Genomic DNA, 12,982 nt, shown 5'->3' on the forward strand with positions numbered 1-12,982 from the left:
CCCCCCCATTCTCTGCTCCTCCCTAGGGGGGAGGGCCGGGGGAGGGGGCGGGAGTTCTCATGCAGAACCTGGAATGCTTGGGACACTCAGATGAGCACACTTCTTCATGGCAGGGCGGGGGGGCGGCTCCATTCACTGGAAGGCCTGGGCGCGGTCCAGCAGCACCTGCTCGATGTAGTTCTCCAGCTCGTCGTCCCGGGCCCGGCTGTCCGCCTCGTCCTCCTCCCGGCGGCCCGGCGGCGGGCGGCTGCGGGGGTGGGCCGGCTGGAAAGCCCTGGGCTGGATGTAGTTGGAGAGGTGGCTCTGCGGGGCCGGGAACCTCCGGGCGGCCGGGGACTCGCCCCCGCGCAGCACCTCGTTCCAGTCCGGCTCGTCCGGCTTGGGGGGCCGCCAGGGCGCGGCGGGGTGGCGGGGCTGGGGCGGGCCGTAGGGGGGCACCTGGGCCGCCGCCGCCTCCTCCTCCACCTTCCTCTGCTTCTCCACGTCGCTGATGATGTCGATCACGTCCTCGGCCGGCAGGTGCAGCTTGCTGGAGAGCTCGATCAGCTGGTCGATGGTGCCCGGGTCCAGCGCGTCGTCGTCCGCCTCGTCGGAGCGCACCTCGTTGGAGCGCTTGTCCTCCGCCACGTTGCCTTCCTCGTCCTCGAAGAGCAGCGGGCTGCCCTTGGCCCTGCCGCCGCGGAACCCGCCTTCCTCCTCCTCCTCCTCCTCCTCCTCCTCCTCGTCCTCCTCCCGGGCGTCCGCCCCCGCCTCGCCCTCCGCCTCCCGGCCCTTCAGCAGGTACTGCAGCAGCAGGTCGGAGGCCATGTCGGCCAGCCGCTCCTCCTCGGCCGCCGCCTTGCGCGCCTCCTGCGCCTGGCGCCGGCTCTCGGCCAGCTCCTCGTAGCGCCGCTGCAGGAGTTGGTGCTCCAGCTGCTGCTGCCGCCTCAGCTTCCTGGCGCCGGCCCAGGGCTCGGCTGGCGGGGCCCGGCGCTTGGTGCCGGCCCGCAGCCGCCCGAACTCCTCCAGCTCCTTCAGCACCTCGCCGGGGCCGGGGTCCCCCCGCGAGCGCTCCCGCTTGGCCGCCGGGCTGAAGGCCTGCAGCTCCTGCAGGATGGCCTGGAGGTCGGCCAGCTGCGGGGGGCCGCTCTCCCTGCCCCCTTCCTCCTCCTCCTCCTCCTCCTCGTGCGGCTGCTGCTGCCGCCCCCTGGCCCGGCCTGCCCCCAGGCTGGCGCTCCGGCTCTGGCTGTGCACCCGCTCCTCGTCCGGGGCCCGCCGCTTGTCCGGGGAGTTGTGGCCCGTGCCGTCCAGCGCCTGCAGCAACACGGCGGCCAGGGCTTTGGGGTCGACGCCTCGGAAGAGCTCGTCATCTTCCTCCTCCCGAGCATCCCCGCCTTCCCGGCTGGGGAGGGGCTGGGCCTGGGGCAGGGCTCTCACCCGGACCTCCTTGGCAGGCGGCGGCGGGCTGGGCGGGTGGGCGTCCTCCCCCGGGGGCAGCGGGGCGGCGGCCTGGAGGCGGCCCTGCGTCAGGAGGCTGATGGAGAAGAGCAGAGCGGCTCCGCGCAGGGGGGCCTGAGAGCCCAGCATGGTGCTTCTGCAGGGGAGACAGGGGGGGGGGGAGGCAAGGTCAGCGTCCCGGCCGGCTCAGGCCCCAGCCGCAGGGAGGACAGGGCTCCCTGAACCCCAGCGGGAGACCCCAGGGATTCACCCCAGCCGGGGGGGGGGGGGTGACGGGCTCTCCCACGCGTGCACACACGCACAAGCGGCCAGCAAGAGACAGGCGCGCGTGTGGTGCGCCTGCAGGCACACGCCCACTGCCGCCCGCCAGCGCGCTCACCCCCAGCCCCTCCGGGCCGTGCTAGCCGGGTTCGGACCGCGCCGCTCCCTGGCCCCGAAGATCCCCGGAGCCCGGCGGGCAGGGACACGCCCGTCCTCCCGCGGTCCCCCGCGGCACGAGCGCAGCCCTTGGCACGCGCAGCCGCTCCGACACGTCCGTGCGCTCGGACACGCGCGATCCTCGGCGATTGCACGCCCAGTGCTGTCCTGGGGGGGGGGGCACGTTCGCACACACGCAATAGCCCCACGCTAACACAATTGCACGCCCAACAATATCACCGGCGGGGGGGGGACGTGCGCACACACACTCACGCACACACACTCACGCACACTGGTCTATGCCAACACAACTGCACTCCTGTATTTTCACCCACATCCCTCCCCCCAGCCTGCAGGGTTTCCCGTTACCCCCCCCCCCCCCCATTCCCGCTCAGCCCCTCCCCCCCCCGCTTCTCGAATGCAGCCCAGCTCGCCCCCGCCCCGCCCTGCCGGGAACGGGGAATGGGCTGGGGGCTGGGGAAGGGGAGTAGCAGGGGGTCTTGAAGCAGAGAGGGGGCTGGGGTGGGGGGTGCAGAGCGGAACGGGGAGGGGGGCAGGAGAAAGGGGAGGTCGGGGGTGGGGGAAGGCTTTAGGGGGAGCAGCTGCCCCTCCTCCCCACGGGAAGGGGAACACGGAGCAAGGGGGGAAAAAACCGTCTCTCCATCTCTCTCTCCGCCCCCAGCCATTTAACCCAGGCAAGAACAAACCACCCACCCCCCGCAGTCCCCCACCCTCCCGCCCCCCGCATGCAGGCGAGGCGGAGGAATCGCTTCCCAGCATGAGGGATTCCCCACCCCTGGGTACAAACAACCCCATCTCCACCCCCCCCCAACCCATCTCCCTCTTCCCAGCGACCCTGTATAGCAGGGACCCCCAATCTCCCAGCGGGGCTCCCCAGCGACCCTATTTAGCAGGGACCTCCCAATTCCCCCATCGGGGTTCCCCAGCGACCCTATTTAGCAGGGACCCCCAACAGCCTAGCGGGGTTCCCCAGCGACCCTATATAAACCCCCCATGCAGTCACCCTTCCCGGGGTCCCGCCCCACACATGCAGGCGTCCTGGAGCCCCAGCAAAGGGGGGTAATCCCATTGACACCCCCCCATATGCGGGACCCTCCCAGCCCCCCCCTCGCCCGGGAGGGGGCTGTTTACCGGCGGTCCTGCAGAGCTGTGTCCGTCCCCCACCCCACGCGCCCCCCAGTCAGCTCGGCGCGCTCCAGCCTTCAGCACCTGGACAGCAGCCGCGCGCCGCCTTTATACACCCGGGCGGGCCCACGTGGGGAGGGGGGCTCCATTGACGTCAATGGCCCATTCATAAAATCCGGCCGGGATTGGCGGGAGGGGGAGGGTTGCTTCGCGCGTGCGCGGAGCTGGGACGGGGGGGGGGCCTGGCTGCTTTGGAATGAATGAATGAATGAAAGGGAAGCTGGGAGGGGCTCAATGGGGGAGTGAATGAATGAATGAAAGGATGAATGGGGGGGTGCGGGGGGGTTACTAGCGGGAGGCCGCGCCCTGGGGACGAGGGGGGCTGGAGGCAAAAAGCCACTGAGATCATTTATCTCCCCCCCAAGGGGGGGCTGAATAGCGGCATCCCCCCACCCCCTGTGAATTCTAGAGCCATGGTGAATTCTTTGTGCATGGTGCGGCGCAGCAGCTGCTGCAGTGTGTGTGTGTGTGATGGTGTGTGTCCCTATGTCTGTGTGTGTGTGTGCGCGCGCACTGACTGTGTACGTGTGTCTGCTGGGGTGTGTGTGTCCCTATATGGGGTGTGTCTGCTTCTCTATGTGTGTGTGTATGCGCGCATTGACTGTGTACGTGTGTCTGCTGGGGGTATGTGTGTGAGATGGTGTGTGTCCCTGTGTGGGGTGTGTCTGCTTGTGTGTGTGTATGTGTGTCTGCTGAGGGGGTGAGATGGTGTGTGTCCCTGTGTGGGGTGTGTCTGCTTGTGTGTGTGTGTGTGTGTGTGTGTGTGCGTGCTCTCTGAGTGTGATTGATTGTGTGTCTGTGTCTCCTGGGGATGTGTGATTGTGTGTGTCCCTGTATGGGGTGTGTCAGACTAACGGGGCGGGGGGGTTGTCGCTGCAGCTCTCTCCCTGTAGGTTTGTGTGAGAGCACGTCTGTGGCTTTGTCTTTGGGTCTGGGTGTGATTGTGTGAGCGCGTATCTCTGCGCACTGTGGGTAGTTGTGAAGGCTGAGAAAAAGAGCGGCGGGGCTGAGACTGTGTGTGTCAGGGGTGTGTGTGTGTGTGATCTGTATAGATCTGTTTGTGTATGATGGTCTGTCTGTCCCTCCCGCCCCTCCGTCCGTCCGTCCGTTCCCACCACCCCGCATATCTTTCTCCCTACACATATCTATCTATCTATCCCCATACACCCCATCTATCTGTCTGTCCGTCTGTCATGGTCTTTCCCATCCATCATTAGATCACATCTCCCCGTTCTCTGGCTATAGCCCCCCCTCCCCCCTCTAGCTATCCCGGGAAGAGGAGGGCAAAGAGGCAGAGATTTCTAGAGCATTTTCAGGCGGGGGGGGGGGGCAGGGAGCATGAGTCATTAATTGCAGCAGCCGCTTCCGCTGTGTGTGCGCCCCCCCACCCCACACACACACGGCCGCGCCCCCTCGCACCCCCCCCCCCCCCTCTCCGGTTGAGATTCTCATCAACCTGCCGCGGGGTTTACTGGTGTTGACAAGGCGAAGAGCTGTGAAACCAGGCTGGGTCAGTGCTGGGAGGGGGGGCCTCTGCGGAGAGAGCCAAGCCTGGGGGGCAAGGACTGGGGAGGGGACAGCAGTGCAGAGGCTGCTCAGCCAGGAGGGGGGAGGGGCTGGATAAAGCCAGCATCCCCTCCCCCCCAGCTCTCTTCTCTTCCCTCCCCCCCCCCAGCCAGGTCCCTGGATGATTCACCCTGCAGTAGAAGGATCCCACGGGGGGGGGACAGCACGGGGAGGGAGCTGACGACAGCAGTGTCGCACGTGGGTCCAGCTGGACTGGGGGGAGGGTCTCCCATGTCCTTGGTGCTGGATTTATCCCCCCCCCCAGGACACCTCAGGCCCCCCCCCCAGCACATTCCTCCGACTGGAGGGGGTTAGGAAAATGGCTTTAAAGACAATAATTCCTCCACCGCCCCCGTGTCCTGCAAAGGGGCTGGGGGGGCAGGGACGGAGGGGGGGGGGAAGGAGGGACCAGTTCAGCAGAGGCAGGAGAATTGTGATTGTTTCTTTTTCCTCCCAACAGCCACGAGCCAAGGGTTTTGCACCACTTCCCGTCCCGGAGCTTCAGCCATGCCTGGCCTCACGGCCTTCTGCCCCCGCCCCACAAGGGCTTGGGGTGGGAACTGGCCCAGGCTAGACACACAGGGGTTACACGACTCCCCCTAGCCAGCCAGCTTCCCACCTCCTTTCTAAGGCCAGGCTTCAGACCCGGGCCCCGGCGTGCCGGGCGCTGCATGACGAAAGCTGACAGTCTCTCAAAACAGACACAGGCAAGATTCATCTCCCCATTCACATATTGGGAAACTGAGGCCCAGAGCGCTGCAGTGACTTACTCGAGGTCACACAGGGGGACTGTGGGAGAGCTGGGAATGAACCCAGGCATCCTGGGGCCCAGTTCAGTGCCACAAAACCCATCCTTCCTCTGGAATGGACTTAATTTTCTAATTCGGACTCTTTATCTGTTCCCACACACACAGCTGCCCAGCTAGCCACCCACTCCCTATCTATCTAACCCCATACACCCCTGCTATCTATCTGTCTGTCTATCTATCTGTCTATCTATCCATCCAGCCCCCGCACCTGTCAGTCCACCCCCATCTCTCCCACTAGCTCCATCACTGCTGTGTATGAGAATCCCCTGTATGCATTTCTCTGCACCCCCGCCAGCCCCGATCCATTCACCCCCCACCCAAGCTGGTCTCTGGGCCCAGCCATGTCAGGAGTCCTGGGTAGCGACTGCTCTGCTCCCCCCCCCCCCTTTCCTGGCCTGGTGCCGGCTCCGGCCTGGCACTGATGGCGGGTTCTGGGCTGGCGAGCAGCGATTGAGCGTGTGAGTCACCCGAGCGGCTGCTGCAGGGAACGGGCCAGAGCGTGTGCATGAATCAGTGGGGCCAGAGCGCAGCTGGTGTAAATCAGCATCACGCTGTTGGAGTCGGGGGGGGGGAGCAGCCCCACTGCTGGAGTCCTTTGGCTGAAGCCGTGCTGGCGTTGATGGGCCAGATCCCGGTCGTGGGGTGGGGTCAGTCCCCGAGTCCTTGCTCTCACTGTCTCCCAGGAAGGAGCTGGGGGGGGGGGGCACCAGTCTACCTCAGCTGCTGCTGCAGGTGGGCGGCTGGAGCTAATTTCATGGTTGGGCAGCCCCGGTATAGAAGACGTGGGCAGCTGGTGGCGCTGGGCGGAAGGGGGGGTCTCAGGCGCCTGCAGGCAGTGGTGGGCCGGCCTCTCCTGGCTTTTCTTTGCTTTTCTGTTTCGTTATATTTTCTCCATGCTGCTGGGTTGCCTCCCACACTTTGGGAATGCAAGGCAGTAATTCTCTCTCTCTCTGTCTGTCTATCTAGCTAAGACTCCAGCTGAGATCAGGGCCCCCGCTACGCCGGGTGCTGCGTGGACCCAGTGAGAGACCAGTCCTGCCACGGCAGAGCTATCCTCCCCGTTTTACATCTCGGGCAAGTGAGACCCAGCGAAGGGGAAGTGGCTTTGCCACAGAGCTGCAAATAGCCCTAGAGCCAGGAGCAGAACCCAGGGGTGCTGCGCCCTAGAACCAGGAGCGGATCCCAGGGGTGCTGTGCTCTAGAACCAGGAGTGGAACCCGGGGGTGCTGTGCCCTAGAACCAGGAATGGAACCCGGGGGTGCTGTGCCCTAGAACCAGGAGTGGAACCAAGGAGTGCTGTGCCCTAGAACCAGGGGAGGAAGCTGGAGGTGCTGCACCCTAGAACCAGGGGAGGAAGCCGGGGGTGCTGTGCTCTAGAACCAGGGGAGGAAGCTGGGGGTGCTGCACCCTAGAACCAGGGGAGGAAGCTGGGGGTGCTGCACCCTAGAACCAGGGGAGGAAGCCGGGGGTGCTGTGCTCTAGAACCAGGGGAGGAAGCCGGGGGTGCTGTGCTCTAGAACCAGGGGAGGAAGCTGGGGTTGCTGTGCCCTAGAAGCAGTAGCGGAACCCAGGGGTGCTGTGCCCTAGAACCAGGGGAGGAAGCCGGGGGTGCTGCACCCTAGAACCAGGGGAGGAAGCCGGGGGTGCTGAATCCCATTGTGTTGCAGTAACCACAAGCTGAAGCTTCTTCCACCCCGGCCAGGAGACTATGGGGCACTGCAGGTGCATCTCCTCCCTGGGCACCGCGTCTCCCCGCAAAGCCGGCTGACGGCGGCAGGGCTTCCTTTACTCACCCTCCCTGTAGCACCCCAACGGCTCCTGCAGAGGGGAGCCCAGGATGCGCCCCGACACAGAGCCGCACTGCCACGGCCACTTGCCCCCCGGGGCCAGGCTTTTACAAGTCACCAGGCCTGTAACAGGGCTGAGGACTGGCCCCTTCGCCACATCCCACCCCAGCTCAGCAACGCGCCAGCAGCCCCTGACGGAGACCTGGGCACCCAGGAGACAGCTGGATGCTGGCGGGCGGGGGGAGAGGGGGGGCAGGGAGAGCTGCATGTGGGGGTAGATGCAGTAAAAGTAAGTCTGGCGAGAGCCGTCTGTCTGTCTGTCTGTGTCTCCGTGTCGCCATGTCTCCGTGTGTGTCTCTCTGTGTCTGTCCCTGTGTTTGTGAGTCTGTCTGTGTGTCTCTAAGTCCGAGTGTCTCCCCAACTGGCTGTGTCTCCGTGTGTGTGTGTGTGTGTGTGTGTGTGTGTCTGTTTGTGTGTATCCCCGACTGTCTTTGTATCTCCATGTCTGTGCATCTGTCTGTTTGTGTGTCTCCCTGACTGTCTGTGTGTCCCTGTGTGTGTGTGCGTGCGTCTGTTTGTGTGTCTCCCCAACTGTCGATGTGTCTCCGTGTGCATGTGTCTGTCTCTTTGTGTGTTTCTTTGTTTGTGTGTGTCTCCGACTGTCTGTGTATCTCCCTGATTGTCTGTGTATCTCTGTCTGTGTGTCTCTGTGTCTCCCCGACTGTCTGTGTGTCTACCTGTCCGTGTGTCTGTCTGTGTGTCCCTGTGTCTGTACGTCTATATGTGTGTCTCCATGTCTGTGTCTCCCTGATTGCCTGTGTGTTTCTCTGTCTGTGTGTCTGTCTGTGTGTCTCCCTGACTGTCTGTAGGTCACCATGTGCGTGTGTCTCTTTGTCTGTGTGTCTCCATATCGGTCTGCGTGCATCTCTCTGTGTGTCTCCATGTCTGTGTCTCCATGTGCGTGTGTCTCTCTGTCTGTTTGTGTGTCTCTGTCTGTGTGTCTCCATGTGCATATGTCTCTCTGTCTGTTCGTGTGTCCCTTGCTTGTGAGTCTGCATGTGTGTCTCTCTATCTGTGTCTGTCTCCATGGCCCTGTGTCTGTTGGTGTCTCCGTGCGTGTCTCTGTGTGCGGACGCCGCACGTCTGAGCTAATCCCGTTTATCGCTTTAGGAGGATGAATCATGAAGGACAATTTCATGCCGATGGCAAGCTGCAATCAGGAGCAGACGCAGCACTGCTGGGGTGTAGGGGCCAGCAAATGCAGGCGGAGTGGGGGGCAGCGATGTGGCAGGGGGGCAGAGGGGGCTGTGGGCCTGAGAGGGGGGCAGAGGCCTGCGGCCTGACTTGGTTAAAGCAGTAGGTGCCCTCCCTGGGGTGTGGTGGGGCTGCCCCATGGAGAAGGGAAGCGGGGCTGCATGAGAGCGAGAACACCCCAACCCCATCGCTGCAGGGGCCTGGGCAGACGCACAGCGGGACGGAGGGATGGAAAGACAGAGGGACAGTGTCATGATTTGCATTACAGGCGCGGCTAAGAACCTCGCTCAGGAACCGGGGTCCGATCACGGCGGGGTCTGCCCCCCCCCACTAGGGGGCCCCCCGCTGCCTCCTGGTCCCTGCTGGAGGGTAGACATTTAAACTGTGGCGGTGACTGAGGTGGAATTTTTGCACACGTGTTGCGGGGGTTGCACGCTTTTTTGCACACCCTCCCCCCCCCCCCCCCGCGGCTTCATGGAGATTTTTGTTGGGGGGGGGGGGGGTTGTCCTGTGACGGGTGATGATTTTCCACGCTCCTTTGCACATCCTCCCCCTTTCTCTTTCCCGGTTCCCAGGGGTGGGGTTTGCACGCTCCTTTGCACACGCAGCACGGCCGGACCCCTCCCCCTTTCCCTCTGACGCTCCCTGGGGGGGGGCGGGGTTTGCACGCCCGTAACCCGGGGGTTGCACCCCCAGCCGTGCACGGCCGCGGACCGAGCCGCCCGGCCGCCGCCCTCGCCCCCGCCCCCTCGGCGCTGACGCACGATTGCGGCGGCAGCGAGTGAGTGAGTCACCCCCGGTGCGAGGCGTTGCTAAATATAGAGGTGGGGGGATGGGGGAGGGGGAGACAGACAAGGTGGTGGGGGAAGGAAACTGGGGGGGGGCACAGAGGAGGGAGGGCTCTGGGGTGGAGGGTACACAAGAGGGGGAGGGGCACAGGCGGGGGGCACACAGGAGGGGGAGGGACGCAGTAGGGAGAGGGCTGGTGGGGGGCACAGGGGCTGGAGATGGGGGTGAGGAAGGCGGCTCGCAGGCCGGGTGTGTTGGCTGGCCCCCCCCCCCCCAGCTCAGAGCCCACACGACCTGCCAGCGAGCAGGGAGGGTAGGGCGCTGGCCCAGCCCCATCACTGCCCCCCTCCCAACCCTGGCCAGCTCTCCCCACCCTGGGACACCACCAGGTCTCCCCCTGGGCCAGGCCGGAGGGGGCTGTATGCGCACTCTCCCCTCCTTCCCGGCCCCCCGGCCCTTCCCCCCTCCCAGGTGGCTGCTGGAGCCCCGATTCGGGGGTCCGGATCCCCCGGGTTCCGTGGGGTGGGGTGTCATCTAGATACCTGCCATGTGTGGGGATGGACGGAGGATGGGTCTATGGGGCTGGATGGAGGGAGGGGTGGAGGACCAGTCTGTGGGGCTGGCTGGCTGGGGGGTGGAGGACAGGTCTGTGGGGCTGGCTGGCTGGCTGGGGGGTGGAGGACAGGTCTGTGGGGCTGGCTGGCTGGCTGGGGGTTGGAGGACTAGTCTGTGGGGCTGGCTGGCTGGATGGGGGGTGGAGGACAGGTCTGTGGGGCTGGCTGGCAGGAGGGAGGGAGGCATTGTCACAGACCCACAGGATCAGTCCTATGGCCCCAGCGTCGGAGCAGTTGTTAGAAGGAGCCCTTCAGTGGGCCATGCCCCCAGGGGGGTCTCCCTCTTCCTCCGGGGTGAGCCACGTGGCTTCATCGCCTCCTTAGACTGGACCTCAGGGTCTGCAGCCTCCCTGCTCTGCTCTGTTCAGCAAGTCCCAATGAGACAGACCCTGAGGGAGACTTGTCCACTCCACAGGGATTCATGCGTCACCCAGCACGTGCAGCGCCGCTCACACAGCGCCGTTGGAGCAGCTGAATTTATTCAGTCACTGGACACCGCACAGGAAGTCCTTAGGGGAGTCTAGAGAAGTGAAGGTTAAAGCATTGCCCATTCTGGGGAGCCCAGAGCCCAGCCCAGCTGTAGAGAACCCCTTGGTTCAAGCTGTCTGTCCGTCCGAGGGGCAGGGAAACCACTTCTCCCATGGTCCTCGCTCCCAAAGCACCATGCCCTGGTGACAGGTTTGCCCTTGTCTTCTCAGATTCTCCAGTGAGACGGGGCTGGCTTGGGTGACCTTTTTGAATGAGCCATCCCGGCTCAGACAGCTGGGCATCATTCGTACCTACATCATCCAACCTGCGCTGAGAGCAAACGGTCCTTCCCCTCTCCCTCCCCTCCCCCCCTGCTCCCCAGCTGGGTACCAATGCCACAGGCAGGGGAAACTGAGGCACACACGGGGGTGGGAGTTCTAAAAATCCTACAGACAGTTCCCACTTGGTCACAGGTGGATGGAGACAAAGAATCCCCCGGGCCGGATTTCCAACCCTTGGATCGTTTTGGTGGCTTTCCTCTGGATTCTCCCCCATTTGTCCCCATCTCCCCTAACGCACGGGGTGCCCAGAGCTGTCCCCTGCCAGGGGACACCCCCCCCCCCCCAGGACACGTTTTGGGGCTTGTCTGGGATCAGAGCCCCTGGGCTGAGCAGAAAACCAAGGAGGGCTCGGGGGTCCTGGGGAAATGGGAGACAGCCTCCGCTGCAGGAGGAGCTGGGACACCCCGTGTGGCTCATCCGAGAAGCCCAGCGAGTCGGGCGCCAGGCCGGGCTGTGAAGCAGGCGGAGCTCACCCAAGTGCTGTGGGCTGGCAGCCGGCCTGCCCGGGGGAGGCAGGAGATGGAGAAAAGGCAGCCGGGGTGGTGGTGATGGAGACCTGCCATGGGGCGACCTGTGCTCAAGGCCAGAGTCGGGTCTGGGGGGGGCCGCCCTGTGCCAGCCGTCCCCCCCCCCCAGAATGCAGCTGCCTCGTGGTGTCTCCTGCTTAATCTGGGATGCGCTCGGCGCCAGCCGCCACACATTTGGCTGGCAGCAAATGTTTTCACTAATGCCTTCCCAGCAGTGCCGTGGGGGGGGGGGCAGGTATCCTGATGTGTGGGGGGGGGGATTCCCAGAATTGCTGGCCCAGTCAGACGTCAGCAGAACCACCAGCCCCACCCCGAGCTGTGCCAGGAGGGCGGGAGCCAGTCACTGCAGCGGAGGGGGGGGATATGGGGGTGAGGGGGGCGGGCAGGCCTGGTGAAGGAGGCTGGTCACGGCCCTGCCCTCTGCACTGGTGACGCGTGTGTTTACAGGCAGAGGATGAGCCGGGGCTGCCGATGGGGGGGTGTGTGTGTGTGTGTGTGTGTGTGTGTGTGTGTGTGTGTGTGTGTGTGTGTGTGTGTGTGTGTGTGTGTGTGTGTGTGTGTGTGTGTGTGTGTGTGTGTGTGTGTGTGTGTGTGTGTGTGAGCTCCACCGACGTGCACACTCCCCCTCCCCCCGTGTGCGCCAGGCTGACGAGGATGCTGAGACGAGTTACGCTGGGTGATGCTCTGAACCCTGCAGTGGGGAGGGGTGTGGCAGGGGGTGGGGGGCACCGCAGGGAAGGGGGCTTCCCCTGCCCCCTCCCATCACTGAAATGAGCCGGGGGAGACACCAGCCTGCTCTGGGATCTCCCCCCCCCCCCCCCGGGACTGCCTGACTCTCCATCACCCTGCACACGTGGACACGTGGCTTGCACGCCCTTTGCAGTGGGGTCAATCACTGTGCACGGCCCCTCGGCTTGGCAGGAGCGGGACGGAGAAGAGGGTGAGGCCTGGTGGGTTAGAGCAGGGGGGGCCGGGAGCCAGGACTCCTGGGTTCTCCCAGGAGAGAACTCTCCAGCCAGCGTCTGGTGCTGCCAGGGAGCCAAACGACCTTCTGAAGCCTGACAGAGTGGCTGCGAAGCCAGGGGTGGAGAAAGAGGGGTCCCTGTATCACCAGCCGCCCCACCCCAGAGGTGGCCGCATCTCACCTCCTGAATCCCAGCCCCCTGCGAGGCGGTGGCAAATCTGGTGAGAAGGGCTCGGGGGGGGGGGGGGGGAGAGGCCCAGGGTGCAGGGGGTCATGGGGCAAAGAAGAAGCCGGCTAAAGGTGACAGCAAAAGCCAGACCAAAACGCCCCCTTGTGGCGAGCTGGGGTAAGCGAGGGAGGATGCCCCCGTGTCCGTCCATCTGTCTCCACTGCACACTCTGCTGGGAGTCCCCGGTCTGGCCACGCGTCGATCAGTCCGACACAGGGCGGCGAGCACCCAGACCTGGGGCCAAGCCGAGCCCCCAAGCCCAGGGTTACCGGGCGGGACGTGTGCTCTGCGTGTGCATGCGCACGTGTGCGTGTGTGTGCACGCGTGCTCTGCCGGGCTGTGTCTGTTCACGTTCGCTGCTGTGCACACCGGTGCCTCGGTTTCTCTCGCGGCGGCACGTGGGGGAGACGACAGAGGCCGAGCTGAGGGTTAATGTGACAGCACAGAGCGAGCACCCCCCACCCCCCAAAGATTCCTGGCTCCTTTTTAATTCACTCGGGCTCAGCTGGGCCCAGCATGGCCCCCCCCCGACCAGTGCGCCCCCCCCCCGACCAGTGCGCCCCCCAGCCCCATC

At 64.7% G+C, this 12,982-nt stretch overlaps 1 protein-coding gene across 1 annotated transcript; it reads right to left on the reverse strand.

The window, feature by feature from the left end:
• VGF (VGF nerve growth factor inducible) lies at positions 1-3,063 on the reverse strand. The gene is made up of 2 exons (XM_067556457.1): positions 3,007-3,063; positions 1-1,573 (listed from the first exon to the last, which is right to left on the reverse strand). Exon 2 carries the CDS (start codon positions 1,564-1,566, stop codon positions 133-135), a length of 1,434 nt encoding a protein of 477 aa, XP_067412558.1. The 5' UTR covers positions 1,567-1,573; positions 3,007-3,063; the 3' UTR covers positions 1-132.
• Positions 3,064-12,982: the final 9,919 nt, after the last annotated feature.

Source organism: Emydura macquarii, unplaced genomic scaffold (genome assembly GCF_026122565.2).
Source record: "Emydura macquarii macquarii isolate MOO-44397 ecotype Brisbane River unplaced genomic scaffold, CSIRO-AGI_Emac_v2 contig_306, whole genome shotgun sequence".
Lineage (NCBI taxonomy): Eukaryota > Metazoa > Chordata > Testudines > Chelidae > Emydura > Emydura macquarii.

Coding starts and splice junctions, on each gene's coding strand:
- VGF (XM_067556457.1), bottom strand. CDS start 1,566: ATGCTGGGCTCTCAGGCCCCCCTGCGCGGAGCCGCTCTGCTCTTCTCC.